This window comes from Chiroxiphia lanceolata, chromosome 8 (genome assembly GCF_009829145.1).
Source record: "Chiroxiphia lanceolata isolate bChiLan1 chromosome 8, bChiLan1.pri, whole genome shotgun sequence".
Taxonomy (NCBI): domain Eukaryota; kingdom Metazoa; phylum Chordata; class Aves; order Passeriformes; family Pipridae; genus Chiroxiphia; species Chiroxiphia lanceolata.
The window spans coordinates 22,618,899-22,646,009 of record NC_045644.1 but is presented as its reverse complement, the minus strand read 5'-3'; the positions used below and the strand labels follow the sequence as shown (position 1 = coordinate 22,646,009).

At 39.3% G+C, this 27,111-nt stretch overlaps 2 protein-coding genes across 10 annotated transcripts; one reads left to right on the top strand and one right to left on the bottom strand.

The window, feature by feature from the left end:
• Nucleotides 1-561: 561 nt before the first annotated feature.
• On the bottom strand, nucleotides 562-16,196 carry SAMD8 (sterile alpha motif domain containing 8). Of its 9 annotated transcripts, none has more exons than XM_032694828.1 (7): nucleotides 15,733-15,861; nucleotides 10,774-10,869; nucleotides 8,066-8,673; nucleotides 5,841-5,936; nucleotides 5,076-5,193; nucleotides 4,139-4,289; nucleotides 562-3,190 (listed from the first exon to the last, which is right to left on the bottom strand). In XM_032694828.1, the coding sequence occupies exons 3-7, from the start codon at nucleotides 8,638-8,640 to the stop codon at nucleotides 2,886-2,888; spliced, it is 1,245 nt and encodes a 414-aa protein (XP_032550719.1). In that variant the 5' UTR covers nucleotides 8,641-8,673; nucleotides 10,774-10,869; nucleotides 15,733-15,861; the 3' UTR covers nucleotides 562-2,885. The 9 variants fall into 9 exon arrangements, with proteins under 9 accessions (XP_032550719.1, XP_032550721.1, XP_032550716.1 ...); XM_032694830.1 differs by lacking the exon at nucleotides 15,733-15,861 and adding an exon at nucleotides 14,685-15,616 and having other exon boundaries at nucleotides 8,066-8,670; XM_032694825.1 differs by lacking the exon at nucleotides 15,733-15,861 and adding an exon at nucleotides 14,685-15,615.
• Nucleotides 16,197-22,881: 6,685 nt separating this feature from the next.
• On the top strand, nucleotides 22,882-25,582 carry LOC116790257 (dual specificity protein phosphatase 13-like). Its single transcript, XM_032695046.1, has 3 exons — nucleotides 22,882-23,070; nucleotides 23,355-23,572; nucleotides 24,682-25,582. The coding sequence occupies exons 1-3, from the start codon at nucleotides 22,910-22,912 to the stop codon at nucleotides 24,879-24,881; spliced, it is 579 nt and encodes a 192-aa protein (XP_032550937.1). The 5' UTR covers nucleotides 22,882-22,909; the 3' UTR covers nucleotides 24,882-25,582.
• Nucleotides 25,583-27,111: the final 1,529 nt, after the last annotated feature.

Genomic DNA, 27,111 nt, shown 5'->3' with positions numbered 1-27,111 from the left:
ACTCTGAATTCAGATTATGTAGGTGCTCACACAGACCACAGAAGACAACTTAGCACAAAACAGGTGCAACAGGTTAAACAACAGCAAAAAGACTGGTGTGTGAACATAAGGGAGAAGGACAACCACGAACATGCTCAGCAATAAATCCCAGGCCCAGTGATGCTCTGCTGTTCTTACTTAAAAGTGCTTGTCAGCAGCAGAAGCAGCAAAATGCTTTTAAAACACTGACTCTTTCAAAAGGAGGTACAAAATTTTAAGCTTGTTTCCATCTAATTAACAATAAAGCTGACATTATCAACTTTACAGAATAACGTGTGTTCTTTTGCATGCGAGACCAGATTTTTCTGTCTTCTATCTATTTCAAGCCTTCCTCTTGCATGTTTATAGACAGACAATGAGTTTCCAAAATAACAGAGAACAATTATCCTGACAACATTTTAGCCCACTCCAATACTAACAAACCAACCTCTTTATGCTACTTATCTTGGACTCAGATATTTAGGATCAAGGGAAACAGCACAACAGAGTAAGCGTCCTTTAAAAAACAATGATAGACAATGCTGATTTAAAACATAATTTACTTAACAGACTTTGAAAAATTAAATTAGAACAAAGAGAGAATCCTTACGTTTCAAAGTATATGAACTTCACTTTTTAAAAAAGTAGTATTGAAATGATAGCTTTACTTTATGTAAACATTGCTACACTGGGCTGTACTTGAAAATTCTCGTGCATGTCTAAGTTGCAAAATAATTTTTCAGTTTAGACACAGTTATGCCAATTAGCACTCAGATGGTTATTTTCAGAATCAACAGCTTTGCAAATTTAATTGCATACCTCTCCATATAAGTCAGGATACAATCCTGCACATTCTGAGAACAGATGTTTCCTAGAGTTTAGAAAAATAGCATTCATAACTGTGTGTGCATTGCAAAGGCAAATAAATTAACAAATAGAGCTCTTTCATTATAAAGTCTCAAGAGGAATGTTCAAATTGCCTTTCTGAAATCAGAAAGTTAAGAACAGCAAATGACAAGTATTTAAATATTTCAAAATATTTTCTCCTTTTTTCTTAAGTGTAAGCATACTCCCCCAATTTGGATGGCAAGAGCCACCAGGCTATGGCAGATTGAACAATATAGTATTAAACCTGCAATTTTGGTAGAAAATTGGAATGTTACAAATATAAAAGTCTGCAGAATAGTACAATGTACATGTGCTCAATACAGTTGGCAGAGGTACTTCAAGATGCACAATTCCTCTGTGGAACAGGAGCTAAAGTAATTTACAAAAGTAATATACTATGAAGACTGTAAGATAGCCAAGTTAGTACAATCGAGGTTTATAAAAGGAACACAATACAGCAAGGAGCAGCCCTCAGTAGGTTACAAACCTCCAAATACAAAACTGTCGGGCAAATTCCAAGTGAATTCATTTCCACGCACACACAAGTACGTTGCACTCATTAAGTCAGCTTGTACCAAGCTGGAACTGAACTAAAGCTGACTTACACCACCTTTTGCACATATCACCTATTCTGAAATTGCAATAATCAAATTAAATGGTCTATACCACTTTTATGATCTGTACCTTGTACCTATCAGTTTTCATTTAGCATAAATCTGATTTCAACAGCCTACAGCTCAACAGCCAACATTAGTATTGTCCCCTTACAATCCACTGCGTAACAGATCACCAGCTGTGTGTCCTTGCTTATGCATTACAGACTTGGAGTGTTGGTTTGAGGGTTTGGAGGATGTTTTGTTGTGGGTTGTGGTTTGTTTTCTTTAACAAGCAAACCTTGGTACTTTTCTCTTTCAGGATAGTAAATGAGCAACTTAATTTAAGAACCAGTCTCTTTTCATATTTGTTAGAAAAACATATACTGTGTGTTTATATATATAAACAAATATACTGTGCATATATATATATCTAGAGATATTCACCATATTGTTGACACCAGAGTGCTAAAACATACATCAATATGAGCACTATATCCAACACTCACTATTATTACTTTTCCCAAAAGAGTTACTACATGCATTTTCCCATCCGCTTATGGGACAGTAAGATACACAAAGACAATTGTTCTGTTTTTCCAATGTGAAAGAGCTGTTCCTGAAAAGCATGCACAGGTTTGGAGATAAAGCAATTAAAACCACACAAAAGTTACTTTGTGGCTTTAAACTCACTAAAGCTAAGTTATCTTTACTTTCAGTGGCTGTTCCATTTACTTTTAACTCATTTAAACACAAAAGAGAAAACTTTCAAGTGATAGAACAACCATATAGACAACTGATAGACTAAATAAATTCTTATTAAAAAAAAAATATCATCACTGCATAGCCACAAGGCAGACTTTCGTTTTTGGCAACCTGTATGCAGACCATTTATACTGTTAATTACACTTTAAGACTTGTTATTTAACAGTTAAGAGACCCTTTCAGCAAGAAACTATACTGCTTTGTCAAAGACTTCATAAAGTTCTAATTTTTTAGTCAGTATATCTAAAGGCTGCCATTCAGGTAACAGAGATTATTTGGACCTGTAAAGGGTGTATTATATTCAACACAAGTACATATTTAGGTTAAACTTCACAAACATTCACAGAGAACCTTACTAAGGTAAAAGTATTCCGGTTTATAGTCATGGTTCATTGATAGCCTGTACCCGTCCCTGCATTGTTTTCTATTTTCACAGAAAGAAAACAAAGCACATCCCTGTGAAGTATGGGAACCCCATTTTATGGCTAAGAATCTAAGAAACAAGGCAAGGAGGAGGAGATCATGGAGTGAAAAATGTTATTTGTCTTCCGCCCCCCCAGCTAGCCCTGTAGGATCTTAGTCATAATGCTTCATAAAAATCTGAACTGACCCACGTAGTCTTCAGCCAATCAATCTTTTCAGTATGGCAGGTTTTGAAAAGGGCCAGCAGTACTCATTGGGAACAGTACCATTAACATTGCATTCAAAAAAAGAAAACATTGGAAACCAGATCCTTGCTCTCCTGCTCTGTTGATACGCTCTAGTATTAGCCAACGTATGGTAATACAAAAAGAGTCTTGTAGTGATGTAAAAGGCAATGAATACGTCTATAGAATAATGTTCATGTGCAGCCAAAATGAAGAAGATTCCAAAGAGATTCAGGACCCAGGACAAGGTGTGCAAGAAGTTCCAGCTCCTTGGCGTATCTAGGAGAAAACAGAAAATTATTAACTTTGAATGTCTCAAAAATCTGAGTCACTACAAAATCCAGACCTGGACATGACATTTTCAAAGAGATTTTTCATCTAAAAATGTCATGAAATGACTGTCTTTATTTGGAAATACTGTAGAGAGGTCCTGTAAATCCAACCAAAACAACCACACAAGTTATATATGTCTATGACTTCATGACTTCATTTACAAATGCATTTCTGGATTAATAGAGCATCCTAAAATGGTTTAGGATACTGCAAAGCAAAATCCTTTGTTCAAACAACTTGTTTTAATGAAAATCAGTCATTTTCTATGTTGTAAGGGGGAAAATGTAACGAAACATACATTACTGTTGTTGCAATCATTCCATCATAGGTGAACTCAAACTAATTATCTTTTCTTGCTATATTATGTATCAAGTCACACTTGGTATTTACAGAAGAGCACCATTGTTTCATATATTCTCACACATTTTGAGGCTTGGTATTTGGGCTTTACAGATGATACCAAACATATGGCCCCCTAGCCAGGTATTTTGGCTGACAGAGGTCAGTGGCAGATACCCAGGGAAGTGTATGGCAACAGACAACTTTAAGTATCTTCCCCAGCACTCTCCCAGCAGCAAGCCAGAAAGCCTTTGTCATTTCTTGGCTCACACATTAATTCAAGTGCCCTATTCAATCCCCTCATTAATCCAGGTGACGGTGTTCCTTTCCTGTCTGCAAGTTCGCTGTCACAAACCTGAGAAAGAGCACAGGAATCTGAATTTGTATTTGTTTGCTTAAATGTTACACTCTGAAATTTTTGAGGAAGTCAAGGAACAGACACTCTTTAATACTTCAGGACATTTAAATATTTACACTCTCACACCCCTGGCCGACAGCAAGCAGTATGTATTCTTAATACTTAAGGACATTTGAGTATTGACACTCTGTACTTACATTCTGTGACAAAGAAGTTGAGCATGGTCAGGACGACAGTGTGCCCACTGAACATATAGTCTCCACAGGTGTGTACTCCAGTCAGAGTCATTCCAAAGCCACTCCATATTGCAAATGCCCGCTGGAGTTTTGCCCAAACATTGCCATACAACTAAAAAACAGTGACATTAACCTTTACTGAGTTGCAATCCCACTGCCCAAACAGTATGTCCTTAAAGTTACTTGTATCGCACTACGTATGTTTAATACCATTTATCACGTTGTGTCTTTTATTAAAGTGCAGGTTAGCACATCTTTGGATGTGCTGTGGCACTGAGTCACATTAGTAACTACAATTACTAATTGTATTCATCATACCTCTGATGAATACTGGAATTTAGAGCAAGTACTTTGTTGCAAGTGATTTACCCACAGTCTGCCAACTTTTTTTGAATGTATTCAGCTTCCCTACTGTCAAGCTTCCAATTTGTTCAGCTCGAACCTCTCCTAACTAAAAGTTAGGATGAAACCATAAAATCCAATGTTCTGTGGAATATCCCTTATGAGAAGGGGTGAAATAATAACAGTTTGTTGGGGTCTTTTTCAAAACCATGCATTCAACAAGACAAAGAAGCGATTACTCCCCTTTCAGCCTTTCTTCATGAAGTCAGTATCTTAAGTGCACACTTTGGTGTATTCTCTCTGGTTTAAACTGTGAAATATTCTGAACACCCTTCCCCAACTAACTGTATCCTCTCCGAAGTGGCAAGTGCTTCTAAGACCCCTAAGGATGCTTGCCTGTGTATGGTAATTAATGCAGGGGCATGGAAGGAAACAGGAGAGAAACGTTGTTCTTAAAAAACACACATCTAACACTATAGTCACAACAATCTTAAAATGCTTTAAATTGTGTTTCCTTTTTAAAAAAAAAAAAAGTTAGATATGATTAAGTTTTTACCTTTCCAGTACACTGCAAGTGCTGGCCTGGCACCGAGAGTGAGGTAACAAACATTGTAATGCAACGTAGTAAGAACACTGTCCCCATGAGGCTGCACAGCCTGCGCAGGAGTATGGATCTGGGAAAAGTACACAAGAACTGGAACCAGGAAAGTTATGATAAAAACATTTCACCTCACCCCAACTTAATCCCATGATGTCCCTTCATCACTGCTGCAAGTTTTACAGCATTTCTTTTTTAAATTAAGTAGTATTGTCAAGATATGGTTACACGTGACAGTGAGTCACTGTAGCAAGCTTACTCTCATCAAAAAGTACCAAAAGCTTTGGCACTCATACCTTTTGTTGCCAAATTGACAAAAATCAATAAACCAGTAAAAATTTAACTTAAAATATGCATGCACACAAAAGCGTTTTCTACTCTCAGTGAAAGCAAACTGTGGAAATTCATTCTTGTAGGATTTTCTTACAGACAAAACTGTTACAGTAGGAGAGTACAGACTGACAACTCTGTGGAAAAAAAATATATATCTTCTGAAGGAAATAACTTATAAATATGGTAGAAAAGCAAATTCAGATTACTCCTTTGAAAGATTCACAAGTCATCATTCTTGATTCAATCCTCCCTAATCCATTTTAATAGGGACATACTAGGAGCTGACAAGATTTTTACTGAATGGATACTCTTAAAAAATCATTGTAAATTCTTGTTACAGTTCTCCCTCTGAATCAAAGTACCAGTTAATTTGGATTTTATATACTCTACCTGTGTTTGTGAAGCAGAAGAACCAACAGCCAAATGTAGCAAAGAATTACTCCACATACTTCAGTCATAGCAAAAGCCCATGGTATCCTAGGGACGCTAAAAAAATGGACAAAGCAAGAAAGTTTATACAAAGGCTTAATTTTTTTCCTAGTCTCAGTATTGAAAATAAGGGCATATAAAGTTCTATCCTCAAAACTAATTTGCATTCATCTGACAATAGTATAAATTACAGCCAAAAATTCTTTTGTTAGACTGAATGAAATAGAATTTGAAATATTTTTAATTACATTGCCTCCTTTCTAATAATGTATTTCCCGTAGACATTTACACAGAATTCACTAAGTCAGAGAAAATCTCTAGTATGCTCTCTTAATTTACATATGTGATTTACTGACAGGATGTGTTCCATTGTTTCCCAACAACCTTTTTCATTCTGACACAAACTTGCATCATGTCAATTATGCTGCTTATGCTTGTAAGAATGTCATGTCAACACAATTCATGAAATGCTGCAAAGCCTAAAATCCTAAATACTTGTAATGAAGCAAAACTGCACAGAAAAGTGTCAGGGCAAATAAATCTTTTGACAAGGAAAGCTAGAAGGTCTGCATGTAGTGATTATCAATGAAATTTTGAAAACAATTTTCAAGTCTTTTCTGTACACACATGGCACTAGTAAAAATTTCTACTCTGCAATCACCAAAATACAGATCAACAGATTTCAAGAGAGGCTGCTGCTCATAGTTTTGTGCTCCCCCTGATACAAAAGAGTAGCAAAGCGCTGCTCAAATATGAGCTCTGTAGTAATCCTCTCTCATTGTTTTGTGAGCTGCTGCTTTCTGACCTCCCCATCCTCCTGCCCACTGAATACCGTGGTAGCACCCTGGGAACAAAATAGCTCCTGTTCTCTCTCCTCTCTTTGACTCTGCTGGATGTGGTACATCCTTGCTGAGTTATATATAAATTTAGGGGGGATTCTGCACATTTAGTCAAAAGATTAGACTCCTACTGACTTCTTGAAAGTCATTAATGAAAATGGAAATTACTGGCAGGAATAAGTAGATCAAAAAGACTGAACTTTTAAACAGTTTAGCTTGCCTTTTAAAACTCTCTAGGCAGTTAAGTTCTCTATAGTGCAAGTGCACTTCCTCAAAGGGAGCATTTATCCTTTAATTCAATAATCTGTAGGCAATGACTCGAATTTGACCTTTGCTATTGTGTGCCTTTTTGCCTGAAGTATAATATTTTTTGTTTAAAAAACCGAGCAGGCACTGCATAAGTCACAACAGTGGTTTAGTACACAGATACCCTATGGTTAAAACAGATGTTGGTTTATTCATTCTGCTTCAGAGTTCCCCTAGACCATCTTCAACAAGCTGACAGTGGGGAGACAGCAAAAATGCAGTATCAACATCATTCCCTTTCAATTCCTTGCTCATTGGCAGAACAAAATATTCCTTAATCAACAGTTTTTCTACATTTTCTATATTTCTACATTTTCTATATTTCTACATTTTCTATATTTCTACATTTTCTATATTTCTACATTTTCTATATTTCTACATTTTCTATATTTCTACATTTTCTATATTTCTACATTTTCTATATTTCTACATTTTCTATATTTCTACATTTTCTATATTTCTACATTTTCTATATTTCTACATTTTCTATATTTCTACATTTTCTATATTTCTACATTTTCTATATTTCTACATTTTCTATATTTCTACATTTTCTATATTTCTACATTTTCTATATTTCTACATTTTCTATATTTCTACATTTTCTATATTTCTACATTTTCTATATTTCTACATTTTCTATATTTCTACATTTTCTATATTTCTACATTTTCTACATGTTAAGCTTCATAGCAGCAACTGGATTTCAGAAAATGCATATGGCTGCCTATCTATGCCAGCTGACCACCATCCTTTTTACTAGAAAGTGAGGATGGATGAATTAATTCCTGTGTTGTGATGAGCTAAAGATTTAAACTAAATAGAAACTCGGTAGAATAACAGCTCAATTTATTTTCTCCTAAGACTAAATCTCTGCATCCAACTGAGGGGCATTTCAATCTTACCAGAATGATTTACTACACTCTAATTAGTATTTTGCAGAGGTGTCTTCTAGAGCAAATGAAACTTCGAAAACAAAGAAAAGACAGCCTATATTTTAACCATGAAGTTACTATTTTGTTTTAAAAGAAAATTTCTTACCTGTCTAGAAATATGTCTGGTAGAGGTGGATATGTTTGCATGTCAGGTACTCGCTCATGCACTATAACCATAACGAATGACGTAAAGCCAAACACTATGAAAACATACACACAACTTAAAACTGTCTTCCAGTACTCGGGGTCCAGTCTCCGTGTGGCATGTTTGTTCTTTCCGTTTGCATACTGGTACTGATCACCATTCAGGTCAGTCATTAGTCCATCATAGTCCCGAGGTACTTCACCATTACAAAACCAATCTGTACCCTGCAGTGAACCAGCTGGGCACACTGTGCCAGTGTGACTGTCACTGTTGTAACCCAGCTCCTCCAGGACGTCAAGATGTTGCTTCTGCAGTTTGCGGATGGACAGCATTAGTCTCTTGATATCCCCCAGGACCTTGATTTCCAGCGGAGGGGATCGTAAATCATACTCAGTAAGTGTCAGCAGTGTGATTCCATCTAGCCTATGTCTATTGCACAGAACATCCACGTATTCACAGAAACCTTCTTCCTTCAGCCACTTGGCCACATTCTTGGTAGTCCAACGTCGAATGCAAAGCTGGTTATTGCCTGCCATGGTCCTCCTTTATCCACCAATCAAACTGACCTGCTGACACCCAAGAAGGAGACAAGACCAGAATGTTTATCAAAGATTACGGAAATGCCAGTGTCTTTTGTGCAATTTTAGATGCTTAATTAGCCCAAGACTTTTTCTATAAGAGATAGCTAAAAACCAGACACAATTTCTTAGGTAATACAGAAATGCTTTGAAAATTTTTTTTATTCAAGCAAAACTAAATTAGGATTATCTCCTTTGCTCCTAAGTAGAAATTTAAAGCTTAGAAGAAAAAGAATATTTCCTATACATATCTAGTATACTTTAACCATCTCAGATTTATTTAAACAAAATTATAAATTACAATAGGCAATGAAAACCAGATACTACTCTCTTTGAATACCAGCTCAATCATTAGTCTTTTCCACTGTTTGCAGTTCATCAACTATGCAAGAAAGTAGAGCCAGCAACCACGCAAAACTGAATTATAGCTGAAATAACACATTACTGGTCCAACATATTCCACTGTTTTAAAATATATACTGACGCTTTGGTGGCACGACATTTTCCCTCCACTCGCTTCCAAGTAAACCTAGATATCTACAATAATATTGACCTGAAGTATCTTAGTTGTATGTTGATGGTACAATCATCATATTTCTATATTTGTTTGATCTCAGTAATTTAGACGCTTACTGTATTGTGAATCCTTTAAAATATCAGCTTTCAAAAATAACATTACGAGAAATTATGCATTTGCTTTGATTTTAAAGCATCTTTAAAAGTGATGTGCTAGTAGATAACATAGTAACACACCAAAACTGAAGAGATGTATTCTCTTTATACAGACTTCTCAGTAATTGTGTTCCTGACTACAGAATAATGGTTGAAGGAAGGAGAGACAGCTCAGCAACATTTTAGTCACATGATGGTGACGAGTCACCAGAACAACAACCAGAAAAAAGTTAACTACAGGACATTACATGGAATACATTACAAACTTTGAAAGGCTACCAGTGAAGTAAAAGTACTGAAAAGTTTATGCAATATTTAAGACCCACAGCAGTACAGAATGGATTTGTGCATAATTTATATTTGGTGGCTCATGCACAGCTACCATCTAAGAAACAGCTACAATTTCACAGCTCTTTTGTACTCGAAAAAACAGCCTAATTAACTAGAATGCTTCAATCATGCCAACCAAATCTCAGAAAATACAAGAGAGTACAATACACTAGTGTCACATGCATCATTCAAGGCTTTTGGAATGAAAGCAAAGAAACAGTGTATTTAATCTATTATTTAGCTTCTGTATATAGTAAACTGGTACTCAAACCCATAATGAATATTCAGCACAGTTCTATATCTTTTTCAGAGGCACAGCTCTCTCGAAAACAAAAGCTCTTTCCTTTTCACTTCTCTTTTTAAGGAGGTATAGTACCTATTTTGCTCTTAATATAATTATTGGATGCAACTTTTTCTTCTGGCTTTCATCTAACAGAACCATGAACTATTTTATACTGCATCGGAGAAGATTCAATTTGTCTAATGGAATTTCCCAGCAGTGCAAAAGTAATATTTTAGAAGAAAAACGAGCACACAAATCAAACTTGCCCTTCTAAAATAATCAAGGGTGTGATACTTCTCAGGATATTCTCTCAGGAGTTGATTGTATATTAACAACATGTACTTGATTCATAGCTTTAATTTCTCAAAACTCTGTATACAGTCAATATGTATATAAGTTTTAACACTTTGATTTAAATAGTTGCCAAAAATCCATAAAAAACCTACCAGAATATCTGGATATACCATACGTATCCTTCACCATATAAAAGGGTATGTTCTCATTTTTACATTATCTTACTATTTTTGAAAGTCTGGCTCAAAACAAGTGTAACAATTACTTTGCTCACGCAGCTAAGAAATGATTACATTTAATTTTCAATTAATAATCTGTTAATTGACCTTTTTTGGATTACATATTTTTATCTTACTTCACGGTTGCTGTTTTAACCCATGGTGGCAACTAAGTGCCATGCAGCCATTTGCCCACAAACAGTTTAATAATCAAGTAAAATATAGTGAAAGATGAAAATAACAAAGAGAGACAACACCCAAGAAAGACAAGTGATGCACACTACAACTGCTTACCTGGCAGAGCAGGGGAAACCAAAAATTCCTTGACTTAGGGTCAGCACCACTTCACAACAACTAGAACATCAGTGTGTTATCAACATTATTCTTATACTAAATCCAAAACATCCAGTAAAAACAAACAAACTTGAGTTGCTTATCTGAACTTCCAACTTTCCTTACTCAGAAACACAGATTAAATACTTAAAAAAAAGTTGTTAATCACAGTGTTTTTTATAATATAGTAATCATCATAACTTTTCTAAAAGCAGTGAACGTAGACTCACTACAAATACACTCAACTTACTGATTTGTCTTCTAACCAAAGCAACTTCTGAGGACAAAAGGAGGAAACTCTCCCTAACCTAAGAGAATTCTGTTCATTTGTCACAAGCCAAGTAGCCTAACAGCAGCTTTGTCTTTCTTCATCTGACACTGCCAGAATAAAATCCTTCCAAATGCACAATGAGCATACTCATCAAAGGTCACTATGAGCTGGATGTGAGAGAAAGTCTACATTAACCTCAAGATGCAGCTGATAGGAACAGCTCCTATTTTTAAACCCTGTCAAGGACAAGACCTTTAACCAACTGGAACAGACAAAGAAATCAACAAAAAATACAAATTTAAACACACAGCTTGTAGCTAATTTCATCTCAACAGCAACAGTAAAGTTCAGTTTTGATGACAAGGCCATTTCGTTGAACACTGAAACTGCCTTCCCCTTCAGACTACTCAATTAGTGCCACTTCCATACTTTATTAGGGGAAGTGCTTTTTACACTTTAATCTTAGCACCTGGAATACAATACGTATCCCTGTGTCCAATTGCTGCTGTTCATTTTTAAAGCTGAAGAATGCTACATAACATTTACAACACCACCAGGCTGTTACACCAGACTAATGTGGCGGAAGGGACTAAGTCCCCTGGATAACTGTACCTGTCTTCTGAAAGAAAACAGCACTGGCAACTACCTTGCCTTCCACATTACTGGTATTATTGCTGAAGCCAAATATAGGATAACATTATTTACTGATGAATAACATGCATAACACAAAGCAAGCACAGACTTAAGTGTCAGAGGGCAAAATATACTTTTCACCTGACATTGCAGCAATGTCTGTATCCTGCTACTTGATTACTTTCCTGGTACTGTGACTTACGCTTAGCAAGCTCATCAACAGTATGTATCATGTGTCCCATTTTCCTTCCCCAACCTTTCAATTAACAGCATGAACACAGCTGAATAAGAACTGCATGTGTATAAGGATTTACTTTTTTAAAAGAAAAATGTTACTTTATGAGCTATGAACATTCCTACAATTTGGTTAGGGCATTTTAAGAAATTAGATGCCTCTGAGAGACTGAGTGTACAAAGTATAGGTGTATATTTAAATATGGAAAATTAACGTCTCTCAAAATGATTATCCATGATTCTGTCATGTTTCCCTTTATTGAATTACTGCCAGTCCACCAGTAAGTCCCTAATTTTCCTAGCTTACAGACTTTGAGACAATATATTGAGGTAAAAATGTGGAAAGTTGAATCTGCTTATCACTACTCTAGCCAAGGAAAAGTAGCATTAATATCACACTAACATTAGGCTGCAAACTTGTTACAGAAACAAAACCTGATTACACCAGAATCATAGCTGAGGGGTTAAACATGATCCTAGTTATGTCCACAGCAGTTAGCAGAATACTGACTGGTTTTGTTTATTCCAGACACACATGCAAAACTCTACCAGCACCATTTACTGTTTCACCACCTGCCCTCATGTACCTGGAAGAGCCTTCTTGACATGTCTCTTGATTTTTTTTCCCTTAGGTTCAATTCCCACCATCCCTGAGAGGAATTTTAGGAAGGATGCTGAAGAATATCAGATTTCAAGTGATTTAACCTACATCTCTTAGTGGAAGGTTTCAAGCTGAAGTTTGAACATAGGCAATTCCAACTCAGCCCCTCCTTTGCTGCGTCTGCTGGCCCAGGAGCACATCTCACACCTCAGGGGAAAAGTTACTCTGTGCCAAAGCTGTTTTGCAATGTGAGCAAGACCCATGTTTGAGGCCTTGTTCCCCAGCACAAAAAAGCTATACACAAAAACATGTGCTGAGCCAGCCCGCAATAGTAAGGCTACTGTCACATACCAACTTAGTAATGCTCTGCTGCAAAAAGAACACACAGCACTGCCTTGTTATGCAGCAAAAGTCTTGGATACTCTGCTGACTTACATCAGAAGCCTGTCACCTGCTCTTCCTGGAAACTCTGAATTCTTCAGTGCTTATTTAAAGCAAATAGCACCAAAGATTTCACTGCCATATAGCACACAGTGACTTAATCACTACCTTCTAAATGCCACCAGATATAGTACAGTATCTTATAAACAAAAGGATAAAAACAACACTTGCAAAAACAATACATGATTTTTCAAGAGTTTTTAAATACAATGCTTACCATACTATATATAAAATCGATCGAACACAGCACAATACCAACCATGAGACCAAAAAATTGGGTAGTCTCATGAAGTAAGAATTCAATGATTTCAAATACAGAAATATTCCTGTAAAACTTGCCTTCATGCATAGCGCTAAGACCTTTGCTATCATACATGAGATTATCAGCAGTAGCTTAACTGTACTCAAAGTCACTAATTGAAACTGAATGCAAGATAAGAAATCTCTTAAAGTAACACTAGTTTAGTCTCGAGTTTCAAGCCATCAAGGAAGATGAGCTTTTCGAGAAATATTTGTGGAAGTGTAGCATGTGGATCAAATATTAGCTCTAGACGCTTAGCAGTCTTTCCGTTGGGACACCTCCATGCAAGACTGATAGCAGCTATTACAGAAAGTCCTGAAAGGCAAACATATTTGTCTTAAGAACCACTAAGTGCAGTTACATATTGCAGCAAACTGAACAGCATGCATATTGCTCCCTTATTTTTACACCTCATTGAGCCAAACAGGTTGTATTACACTCAAGCGAACACTAAGAGCAGCTCAACTCCTAATCTACCAACCACCTAACAAAACATTTTTTATCCTACTGACATAATTCAAGGCACACACAAGTGATTTTTAAACAACTGATCAAGTACTCCACCACTTATCATAGGATGTAATTCACAGTATTTCATTAATATTTGTACAAGCTCTTGAACATTTCACATGCTAAATATCAGGTGTCAAGTACTTTGGCTCCAGCTTCAAGAAATAGAATATCCATCTTGTAACAGAATGTTGGCTGCTCTTTATTGCCACACAACTTAGTAGTAACACACCTCAGGTTTGTCTTCCCCCTTTTCATCCCACACCCTCATCTCAGAATTGAAATAGAGACATGAACAATCTCTCCATCCAAATGAATACTAGAACAATATCTGAAGCTGTTCGATCTTACTCTCCAGTGATTATTTACCACCTCATCTTTCTAGTCTAGTGAAAATCTAGTAGCCTTCCTCATTTTAGATGCATTAAAGTAAATAAGAAATAAAAAGCTTTTAAAAGGTATGCAATTACCAAACAAACATACATAATGTAATATGGTTACTGGATCTCAACCAGCATAGCAGGCTGTAAAACTGAGCTCTGTACAAAGAAAAGTGATAGCACTGAACCAGAAAGATTGCAAATCCCAGGCCAAGCTGTGTTTTTAATTGTATTCTACCAAAATAACACCCCAATCAGCCAGTAAAAAGATCTCACAGAACACCAAACAAAATAATTTAAAATTCTTGCACTTAACTAATCTACAAAACATTTCCTTCACATCTAAGCAGCGCTAACACAACAAAAATTTACAAAACTTCGCAAAGAAATTCCTTCCACTTAGTATAAAAATCACTTCGTGCTAATCCTGCAGGTTAATTCTACCTTTTTTCTGTATCATAGAAAGCAAAAGGAAGAACAAGACCACAAGAATTTCGTTACCTCTGATATCCAGCAAGAGGCATCCCCTATCAAACACGAGGGGCACTTAAATGCCAGAAACTGTCGTCAGCTCTTGCCACTCCAGAGCACAGCATGATCAGCTGCTCTGTGGAGGTGGCACAGGCTTCGTGTCCAGCTGCACAAGGGACCTCTGTGGACACAGAGCAGACCTGACCAAGTGGAATCTTCCATCAAGTCATCTTACAACACAGAATGCATGTTGCATTTTTATAAAAATAATTTTGCAAACTGAAGCCTCAAATACAAAGCCATGAGACTTCAACTTCTCACAAACCAATAAATATGTGAACATTAAAACTACTTGTCATTTGCCGCTTCTTCCATTAACTTACAGAGCCGAAAAAAATTAACCCTTTTGAAGTTCTTGGGTTTTTTTAAATCGGCATGGCTAGGCTTCGCAAATGAAGATTTGGGATTTGGTTGTTTTTTTCTAAATAGCAATCAGCAATGACCAAGTGACTGGTCTGAGGCCACCTAATACATCAGCAACATAGATTTAAGAGACTGAGTGGGTAACATTTCCTGCAGTCTCAACTTTCTGAGAATGCTCAAGCCTTAAACTCTCAGAAAACCTGCCCCTCAAAGGCAGAACCCTCCATTTAATCCTGAAACTTGAACAGCACACATGAAAACCAGTAACAGCACTTTTCCATGCGTCCTTTTTTATATTCTAATCCTTCACAATCAAAAGCATTTTTACGCAGAGCTAAACACTTCGGCCTCAGAAACCCCACCAATTTTACAGAAAAAAAAAAAAGGTAAGACCGCTGAGTATCTGTTTCGAACCCGGTCCAACTGTTTGGTTATCTGACTGACTGACACAAAGCATCGTGTCCAGGAACGATCTGTTTGCTGCGCAGGCTGACACTGGAATCAGACCCCACGGGGTTCCCCAGACCCCCAAACGAGCCGCACAGCAACCGCACGGCCCGGCCTCCCCGAGCTGTGCCCCGGCGACGCTCGGCATCCCCGCCGGTCCCGCCCCTGCCCTCATCACCCTCACACTCCGTCTCCTACTGCGGCTTACAAAGTTCAGACGGAAACCGAGGCGACCGGGCACTGAACACTTCATCCCGAGCACCGCAGGACATCCCCCCACCCGCAGGCTGGTCCCTCACGGGCCGGCCCGGAGCGCCCGGCGGGCGGTCAGACCCCGGCGATGCGCCCGGGACCGGCCTGCAATCACGGCCGAGCGGATTTCAATGCGGGCACACAGCACAGGAGGCTGGTGCCCCTCCCGCGGTAGGCGAAGCTGATCTCCTGCAGCACCGCCCCTGCAGCGGTGCAGCCCTTCCCTCCCGCAGCCCCGGGGCGCGCACACGCCGTAGCGGGGGCAGCGCCCGCGGCCCCGACGGGCTCCCACCCGCGGGGCGGCCCCGGCGCTCCCCCGCCTCACCTGCCGCTGAGTGGCGGTGCCGCAGCTCCCGCAGCTCCCGCACCCGGCGCGGCGGCTCCTCCGCGCCCTCGCCCTCGCTGTCCCCGGCGGCGGCGGCGGCGGCCACCGCCACCCCCCATCACCGCCCGGAAGCGGCGGCGGCGGCGCCGGGCGGCGGCGGCGGAAGGGGCGGGACGGGCCGCGGCCTCGCTGGGAGGGGCCCGGAGCTGTGCGGGAGGATGGAGGTCTGTGCGTGGTCGGCAGCGTGTTGTTTAGACCTCGTAAGACAAAAAAAATAAGTAATCTGTAGTCCCCACAGAGACCAGCTGAAGGGAGACGCAAGGGTGTCTTGCGCATGCTTAGACCAGGCTAAGGGAGTTGTTCTCCTGGAAGATACCATAGCATATGTTTTTCCCATATGATCTTTCTCTTCATCATTGGGAACTTAGTACAGCCTGGATGTGAGAAAGACACTAAACAGGATTTTTTTTTTTTTTTTTTGAGAGTAAAAACATAGAGTTATCCTGACATAATTTAAAAAGCCACCAGTGCAGTAATGAAAAATATCCCCATCCTTCATCTAAAGGCATGTGTCAGGACACAATAGCAGAGAAAATTTACAGGAGCCTCGCCCTGTCAATCCTCATATCAATCCTCATATCAATCATTGCAAAACATTTCAGTTGCAGCATTCTTCTTTTCTGATGCCTGTAGGAAAAAAATAAAACTGCAGCTGGCTGACAGGACTCAGTTATTTATCCACAGTGATCTGCAGCACAGATGTGAACAGCACAGATGACTTAGAGCTCCAGCAAGGTACTGTAATTTTGGGAGTTCCATAACCTATAAGTAATACAAATGGAGAGGACAGAAGGAGACAGACAAATTAGAAACAAATTGGTCCAGAAATAAATTTATTTTGTGTATCAACTGACTCTGGTAGCAGCCAGCCCTTTGCTGCAGTTTGCAGAACACTGAAATTTGCTTTGTTGATGATGTAATAAGTATGAGGTCCAAGACAAGTCTAAGTAAGTTGTAGCTTCAGTAGAAGTCAAAAGCAGGTGCCAGTGTAGCTCCATTAAGTTAATGACATTAGCCTTTTCAGAGAATGTGGCCTTGTGATCTTCATTCTAAATGAAAAAAAAAAAGATCTTTCACAATGCTTATATGCTGCTGTAGTGAAACAAGGAAATTTTGCATTTCAAAGTGCTTCAAGACTGCATCAAGTTGTCGTCATCAAGCAATCTAATGCAAATACCCACTGTTGTACAATCTCAGTTGTAATTGGCTATATACTGGATATTCAGATCAGAAACAAGCTGTGAGAACTGCTTTTTTCCACATGCCCTGATACTGGTTCTAAGGTGCATATCTTTAAGCAGTCTGTTCTGTCCCACTTTTATTTTTTTAAATGATGTGGTTTCCCAGAATAACTTGCTTAAGTTGGAGGGAATGTTCCACTTTCTTTGCCAGTTTAGCAGCCTCTGCAAACAATGTAGGAATCAAGTGTGATTTCAGTCCTCACAATGTTCCCCTTCTTTCTCTTTTTGATGTGAAATTTTCTTTACCAACTGCCAGTCAATCACAACTTTTTGTACACTTCCAGGTCCTGAGTTGGTAAAATTTACAATACATTGCTGCATTTGCTTGTATCTGAACAACTCATATAAGCTAAAAATGTCAAAATAAGCACAAACTGAAATTAAAAATTGCTGCAAAAATAACTGTAGCAGGCTGCAGGGCTGTCTCATCATGGAACAGGTCACCATGACAGTGTCTGAAGCACAGTCCTGAAGCTAACTCACATTTCAGGTTCTCATTCTTAGCTTTCTCATGGGAGGTGCCAGGAAACTGCTGCTTTGTTCAGAGTGCTATGGCTTTGTGATGTGGTTTGTTTTTTCTTCATCTAAACATGCACAAGAGTCTACCAGCTCACCAGATTCCAGGAAGGAAACAAAAATTAAAGCAAAAGTTTCCTTACCCTCTTTCTCTACACAGTTTGTAGCAAGACCAGCAATCCAACTAAAAATTACTTCCCAAATTCAGCCTATAGACTTCAGAAGTCAAGGTTGGAAAATAAGCTATATTTAGACAGGCATATGAATACAGGACTATCTGAAGTTTACAGGCTCTAAGATATGTTATTCCAGCAACTGATTTCCATGCAGTGAACCCCTGGCCAAAAGTTGCATCCAGAGTAAAAGTGAATAAGACAGACAGACATATATACAGTGCAGAACACCCTATGTCTGGCTACAGAGGGTGCTGGGCTGGTTTGCAGCAGTGATTTGCCCAGCGACAGGAAAAGGAGTAATGGTCATAAACTAAAACACAAGAAGTTCCAAGATGAGGAAGAACTTTACATTGAGTGTGGCAGAGCACTGGAACAAGCTGCCCAGAGAGGTGTTGGAGTCTTATCTCTCTGGAGACATTCAAACCCCACCTGGACGTGTTCCTGTGTAACCTGCTCTGAGTGACCCTGCCTTGGCAGGGGGGTTGGATTGGATGATCTCCAGAGGTCCTTTCCAACCCTAACGAATCTGTGATTCTGTGAACCTCAGCACTGGAAAAAGATTTGATGGTCAGTTTCTGTCCAAAGTTGTTGCTGATGGCATTTTTATGTTCTGTCTACTTTCATCACCTAAAAAGTATTTTGAAAATTACCAAATTAGCTTGCACAGAAAAGTAATAAAGAGCATAATTTAAAACTTGTATCTCTTAGATGAAAGTAGATGTGTAATAGCTGCTTAGCTGCTGCACTTCAAAGCTGAAAACTACTTCTCTTTGCTAACAATTGATGTTCTTTAAAAGGGTGAATTATCTAAATAGATTGTGCTTTATTTAACAGAAATTTCCAATAAACCTCATTCCTTCACTTTGAGTTATGTCACTTCATGCCATGTGACATGAAGGCATTGATGTAAGTTTGACAGGCAGTGCCAATGCTGACATGTCAGTTTGAGAATTTGTGACAAACTCTATGCTACAGATCTTTTTAAAACAACTATGGATTGCCAAGGAAAAAAAGTCTTTAAAATGTGTAATAACACTGATGCATTTTTAGATTGAAAACAATTTATTCAATTCAATAGTTAGATTGATTTAATGTTCAGGCTGACACTTAATACAATAAAAGAAAAGAAATTTATATTGAAAATTCCCAACTAGCTCATGTTACAATATATTATATAGCAAAGGAAAATGAGATGTGTTAATGTAATGTTTTGGGGGGGGGGGGTTAACTGTCATTAAAGAATACTGTTAGCATTTAATAATTTGAAATAATCTGTCTCAAATTTTAAGACCCTACACAGAAAAAAAAAGGCCTCAGCTGAACAGAGAAAGAATTGCTTATGAAAAATCTCAGCCAGCAAAGAATACAATATGGCAAGGGGAATGTCTTTCACTAGAAGTGCTAATTGATCTAAATCATGCTCTTTTTTTTTTCTGGGTTGGAGGATGTGTTGATTTGGTAATATCATTTTTGCACAGATCAGGTCCTGCCCTATAATTTCTTTGTAATCTCTTTACTTCATTTGAAGAATACTTAGGTCAGTCATGTGTGAACTTTCAAGCATCTGTTTTATCTTCAAATTTCCTAATTCTGTAATGGAAGAAAAATAGATTGAATGCCTAAGGGCTAATCAAAGTAGTGAATCATAATCATTTTTCAAGACACAAAATGAGCTTATTAGAGGAGAAAAAAAAAGAGAAAAAAAAGAATTAACACTTTATGATCATCAGACAAAATTGTTTCATATGTTAAAAATACATTAATATTGTGGAACACCAGAAAACTGTCTCACTTAGCATTTACCAAAATGTACCAGAATTCAAATAGTTCAATCCTTCTTCAATAGTTAGCCATCCCAAAAATCAAATCCTGAAAACAGGCTGATGAGTGAAATGAGAAGGTCTTTTGCAGGTGGAGACACTGCATCTATAGAACCCTAGCTAGCTGAACTTCCATTCTGTAAAAGCTTTCTTCTTTCGGGATATGTGAAAGGGGCCTGATTTTGGCCCTGTTTTCATTAGAAAGATGGAAATGTGTCACAGGCATGGCATCAGTTAGAACTGATAGCACTAATTTCAGTAGAAGAAATAGAAAAGCTACCATGAATTTCCTGTTCTCAACCGCTGCGCGTTTTCCCAATAATGCCGTGCTTCGGGCTACTAGAGCACTGCATGGCAGTTTACACTGTTGCTACCTAATATATTATTAGCCAGGGAATGTTTGATTTAGATTATTGCAGCAAGTACTACCTACAAAGTAATCACAAAGGCATAGTCCAAGTAGAAGGATGCCTTCTGTTGCTTGTTCTGAAATTAATCATGCATTAATTTCAACTGAGACAGCAGCTACTGTTCATATGTAATTACACACAAATGTTTGGTTTAGAGCTGCCCACTGTTCCAACAGCCAAGAGAACCTCCAAATTCATGGAATCTCGAAAAGTACCTCCTGCACAGAAAGCTACATTTGCCTCTATTCAGTGTGAACACATATCAGTTTGTTGCTTTTTGCATCCATTCTTAGTAGGTTTAAAAGGACCTGGAAAAAAGCACAGATGTAGAGAGGCAAATGTATCTGAAAGCCAGATCTCTGCCTCCTGTCTCTTTCAAAGGCAACTCCTGGCTAAAAAAGGTCAGTAACACAGCTTTACCAAAGCCATGCTTGCGGACTATTAAATGTTTAGAAGATGTTAGATGTGGAACGTCAGTCTTTTGAAGCAGATGGCTGCATGCCATACAAATGTTGAAGACACTCAGGACTTGGAGATCATTTTTGCTGGAGTTCACGTTTTTCTGTTTGTCGTCTCTCATGCTGCAGATGAACTTTGAATTCTTAGTCAGTGCATTTGGAGTAGAGGCCAATAAAAGTTTTGCAGCTGAAAAGGGATAAACTTAAACATGAATGTCACCTCTGGCAGAACTTGATTGGCAACAAATGGGCTGGGGTCACATTTAATAAAACCTCATAGTAAAGTCTCACCTTGAGTCTCCACCCAGAAACCTGAGAAAAGTAAACTAAATTGAACAACTTAACCTCCTCAGTCAGTTAATTTTCCTCATTCTTGAGCACAAATCAATCAGCTTAAAAAGCACTAGTTTACTGAAGGAAAAAAAGAAGAGCAAAACAGAAAAACAAGGTAACATATTAAGGGTATATACCTATTGCCTGTAGTATAACTTCAACCATTTTTCCAGTCCTCTCCTCTGCTGGATCTGACCAGCTGATTGCCTCACTCACAGCAGAGCCTAACTGCCTGTCCCACTGCCCCCTCTAAATAAGCACTGCAGCGCTGTTGTTTGTAGTTTCCCTTATTTCACCTTTTAGGTCAGAACATATATGGCGGGGGAAGTAACAGGACGCTCTTAAGCAGTTTCTTCCCTAAATCCACAGAATATTAGTAATTTCTGCTTCATGGGATATTCTGTACAAAGTCACTTTCTTTCCTCTTCTTGCAGATGACTTTTGCCCTCTGATGCTGGAAACTATAGCATTGTATTATGGTGATCTCTCACCCTGAGTACTCCTAAGCATAGTTAATTAGTCCAGACTCTAATACCCAGTTTGAAATGGCTCTCCATGATATGTCTCTTGATAAATTAGAGCAAACCTTCTCTCTATCACAGTATATAAATGCATGTAGAATAAAAGTGGCTCAGACCTGACCAAGAGCTCTTTTCATTCATTGCCTTTTTTTCCACAGGGGATACTATCAGCAGCAAGCTTCTCCTCTTGAGTCACCTCCTCTGGTGCACTGCCAGGCTTACAGATAAAGAGCATCACTGTTTCACTTGTTTTGCCTTATAGCTCCATCTCACTGACAGTTTTACAGCCCCCTGCCAGGAGTCACACATCCTGCACAGGCACCATTGTACTTGAAAGGGCCCAGTAATACTAAAATTTGATAGGATGGGTCTCTAACCTATGGCTCTCCAGACCTTCCTATATAAACTAACTCAGTGGCTCACAAGTTTCACCTGACAACCATTATGCTCATGGTCTTTGTTCTCTTTTCAACAGAGGGAGGTATCATGGCAGGTGTATTGTATTAACACAGTGATGAAAGAAGTGACTGCAATAGAATATATTAAAAATATGAAGTACAGTTAGGCTCAGATAATTTTACTTGGTGAAAAAACACTAACTTCAAGAAATAAATTTCTCTAGATTATCAGTAATAGGCAAAACATAATCATCTGCTTGGTGTTTAACGTCCTGGTGACCGTGTTGGTAGGACCCGCTGGTGCATTTCTGACCCTTTCACAACTATGTTTTTAAGCACCTCAAAATAAATGGCAGACAACTGTTAATGAGACAGTTGCCACTCTATTTGCACTGGACAGGTTTCTGGTTTTCCTTTATCAGGCCTTTAATTGCTTGGAATGAATGCCCATGCTCTGTCGAGGACATGACTGAGAACAGTCACAGCCACGTGCCGGGGGGTGTCCCGCGGGCAGGGGGCTGCTGCCACATGTGCCTGATGTGCCCGGTACCAGGGCTGCTGTGCGGCTCTGGGGACGAGCCCTGAGAAGCGGACTGGAACTAGTAAGGGTCCAGTAATGCCCAGTTTGGTCCCTGCACCTGTTTGAACTGGCTGTGCCGGTTAGGGTACTGCAGAGGCGAGGGGCCAGCGCTGGGGAGGGGGCCCGGGGGCGGCTGCAGCGCAGGGATGGCCTGGCTGCCGGCACAGGCTGGCTGCCGGCACCTGCCCCAGCCCATCTCCAGCCCATCGCCGGTCTCCCCGTGACCGACTGGGGCTGGCAGCGCTCCAGCGCCGGACTCCAGCCGGGGCAGCGGGGTCTCTGCCCGGCTCCCAGCATGTCCGGGGCAGAGGTGCTGGACACCCAGGGACCTGCAGGCGCTGTGGAATGCACGGGGGACGTCCCCTCTCTTAAAGAAATCGAGCAGCTCCTGAACACCGGGCGGCCCTCCTGCAACCACGTTGATGAAGTATGGCCTAATCTCTTTCTAGGAGACCTGTAAGTACAGCTTTATGGACACACCTCTGCCATACCTTCTGTCTGTTAGTATGCCTCATGGGTGCGGCTTTAGACAACTCATAGCTTTCCTAATTGCTGTCATTTACACTGCTGACAGCACGATTTCCGAGATAAAATTATGACTCAGCTGGTACTTGCTTCTAGGTTAGCCCTTAGAGGCAACGCACAGCCTGATGCTCCAGCTTGGGAAATGCAGTCTCACAGTGCTACTCCTGATCTGTGAATGTCACTGCACCCATTTGATTTGTTTGTCTTTTCCTTAGAGTAACAGCTCACAACAGATTTGTTTTGTGGAAGATGGGCGTGACCCATGTTTTAAATGCTGCCCATGGCACAGCCTACAGCCACGGAGGCCAGGACTATTATGGAGCGACCATTCATTATTATGGTGTACCAGCCCAAGACCTGCCAAGCTTTGATATAAGCCAGTTCTTTTTCTCCGCAGCACAATTTATCCACAAAGCCTTGAACACACCAGGAGGTATGAAATTATTGTTGGTCATATTTTTATGCAAGTTGGCAGCCTCTCATAACAGATCAGCTCCACAAGCTCAGTGGTGGACGAGTCACTTGCATGGCGTCCTGCTAGCTGCTGGTTACCTGCACGGTGGGTGGCAGGAGGAGGGAGTGCTGTGTACCTGGAGGTAGCTCTGACTAGGTCCCAAAAAGCTTATGTGAGAAAAGAAATGAACAGTGGAGGAGAGAGACTGGGATGGAGAGAGGAAGAGAGGGGAGGAGAGGAGAATATCTGGAAGGAAAGGCTCATTCAAAAAGGGAGAATCAAAAACATGCATTTAAAATGAACACCCTCTTTTGAGACCCTTTTATAGCAACTGTACTTATAAGAACAAATGAATAAAGAAACAAAAGTCCTAATTTCTACAATCACCAACTGTATGAGGAGGCTCAGATATTGCAGATGAGCTTCTTGTTTGAACATGGCCTGCAGGGCTGTGTCCCCAAGGAGAAGAATTACCTTTACCCAAGGAGATTTACAGTGAATTGCACAAGAAACTGAGCTTCTTGGCAGTGGTACAATATAATACTAATTAACCTGTTTAACATAAAAGATCATTTCTTAGCATGATAAACTGGCATTAATGGAGCTGTCTCTATATCACAAGTTTTGCCTTCAAAATACAATTACAGTTGCATCAAATTGCCTTATTATGCAATAGTACTAGCCATGCATTTTTCTTTTGTTAGTGCCATCCACTCAGGCCAAATTTTAGCATTCTTCTTCACCTAAGTAAGCCTATTGAAACCAATGGGTCTGATTTTCCTCTTTCTCACAACAAAACAACTTCATTACTTCAACAGGGTTTTTTTTCTGTGATTTGCCAGTGTTTCTGACATCAGGTAGGGATCTCATGGCGCTTCTTACACAAGTGAGTGTAACAATGGCAAATTAGAGTTAATTGTTAGCAGTTCATATGATCTGTCAGAAGGGTAAGAAATATATCATGTCTGCCGTGTTACTGTGAATAAGCTGGAGAAGGCAGAAGGGCTTTGCCTTCCCTTTAAATTAAACTTCATCCACTGTACTGCTTCTCTTCCATGGTTATAATTTTTTAATTTCTTTTTAACCAGCTAAAATATTGGTACATTGTGCAGTTGGAGTAAGCAGGTCAGCTTCCCTAGTCCTGGCATATCTCATGATAAATCACCACCTTCCATTAGTTGAAGCCATCAAAACAGTGAAAGAGCATCGATGGATTTCACCCAATCGTGGCTTTCTGAAACACCTGCGAAATTTGGATGTTCAGCTACGGCAGAAGAAGGACTGCTGACTGGGCAAACCTATTTGCATTCACTTTACTGAGTTTCAGCCTTCATAGTCATTGTGCATACACAACTTCCTATGATCAGTGCATGTTACAAAAATGAAGAAAATTATGCATCAAAGTAAAAGGTCAAGAGAACTGTAAATGGATTAATTTTGATAGCTCAGTTCCTCCAAGACCAGCACAGCCAACATCAGCACTGTAAGCACTGTGGAGCTGCCGTGCCTACAGTGGCACTACCATATAAATCCACTAAAGTGGTTAAGATGGACAGAGTTTGTTCCTGGTTTGTGCTAATGCCAGATGAAAGTTCAGTAATTGCATCTAGCTGTAAAAGATGTTTGAGTCCCCTTTACTTGGGAGGGTAACATAATCATCTTCATCAGTTTGGTTACAGTTCTCATATGCATGTTCTCGTAAGAAAAGCTTTTTGTGTTTCAGGCCTGGTTATGTGGCAAGGGCAGTTTCTTAAGAGCCCAGGGACTCCTACAGAAACATTCCTCTTTCACAGGTCTGCTAAATATTACAGTGCTATAGAAAGCTGTGACAGCCAGAAGACCCACACCAGCAGAATAAACGTCTGTGAAGCTCTCTACAGTTTGGGTCAGCAAAACCACAAATCTTTTCTTGTTAAATACGTTTTCAGCAAGATAATGTATATCATGTAGTATATTGAGGACATTAAAAAATGTCAGGTCTCTGAAGCATTTTGTAAGCTTAAACCCATCAGTTCGTTCTCACTCCAAATTATCCCAGATCAGTTCTGTGTCAGTGGCTTTGAATTATCCATGGTTTAATATCAGGTAGAAGCTTAGCTTACATCAGTGGCTTGGCTTAATTGATACAAATTAGTTTTAAGCTGTTTTGAGCATGTCACTTTTCCTATCACCAGTTAATCGGTACTTAAACCAATGTGATTTTTAATATAGCAACTGCATTTGAAATTCATGCTACCACTCTGACTGAAAATTACCTTGTTACCTTGTGGTGAACCATGAAGTGATAATCGAATTTGGATTTGCCTTTTGCTACTGGTTTGATTTATTGATTAGTTGACCTTATAAAGATTCTTTGCTAGATTAAGTAAATACATTTCTGCTTGTTTGTTTGCATTTGAAGCATCAGTTCTGATAATTTTCCTCTCTGCTGGAAGCGACTTTCAAGGTTATTAGAAGACTAAAATAGTGGTAACTTGTGAGTTGAACCTCTTCCTTCCCAGACCCCCATATTCTCCTTAATTCTTGGAGATGTTATGACATGAATGCTGATTCTGCCTAGCATTTATGGGAATTTAGGAATCTGTCCCTATTTTGCTGTACACAAGTGCTTTGCAAAATAAGCATATTTAGGATTCTTTCAGACATCAATTTCACTGTTCAGATTTCCCTAAACCTTGCCAAAGAGCTCCACTGATGAGAGAAAGATAAGACATTGTCATGTAAAAAGATCAAATAGGAAATCACATCTAAAACCCAACAGCGGTGGGACAACTTTTATAACTCACAAAGAAGCACGGTGGAGGAGGAGGAGCTGGGTTTGCTTTGAAGTTCTCCATTAAAATTAATAGGGATTTATATGACTTAATATTTCATTATAATTTATACTTCATTCACATTACAGTAGCTTTTAATCTGGAAACCTTTTGAAGACTTGGCATTGAAAAATCTGAAACTCATGTGAGTGAAATAATGCATTTTAGTGGCTTTAGGCTGGGCAAAATTAGACACATGTGAGCAAGATTAATGGAATCTCCCCATCAGGATAATGCTTTGCATGCCCCTGAACATCTGTCCTACAAAGCCACAGCTGTGAAAGCTGCTCCTGTTGTAAATTAGTACCTGCTCTTGAAGATACTGCTTATCCTGGGAGAGTATTGTTTTAGCAGGGGTAGAGGAGAGATGAGTACAGAGCAAAGCTGAGTCAGTAGGGCATCCAAGCCACCAATGACATGGTAGTGATCTTGTAAGCAAAACTTACCTCAGTGGAGAGGATGAACTAGTGCTCTTTCCAAGGGCACTAGCAAATCACAGAAGTGTTTTTAATCTGTGGAGTCAGCGTTGCCTATATTTCCCATCTGTCTGCATTGCTCCCTTCCTTATATACAGATTAACTTTGACTCCAGCTTTGTTCAGGAAAAAAGATTCCAGTCAACATAAGCAAAAGCAGAAGAGTTAGCACATCACAGCAAACAATGCTTTCTGTTTTAAGTTACATGGCTAAGAGGAAAAGGGACCTC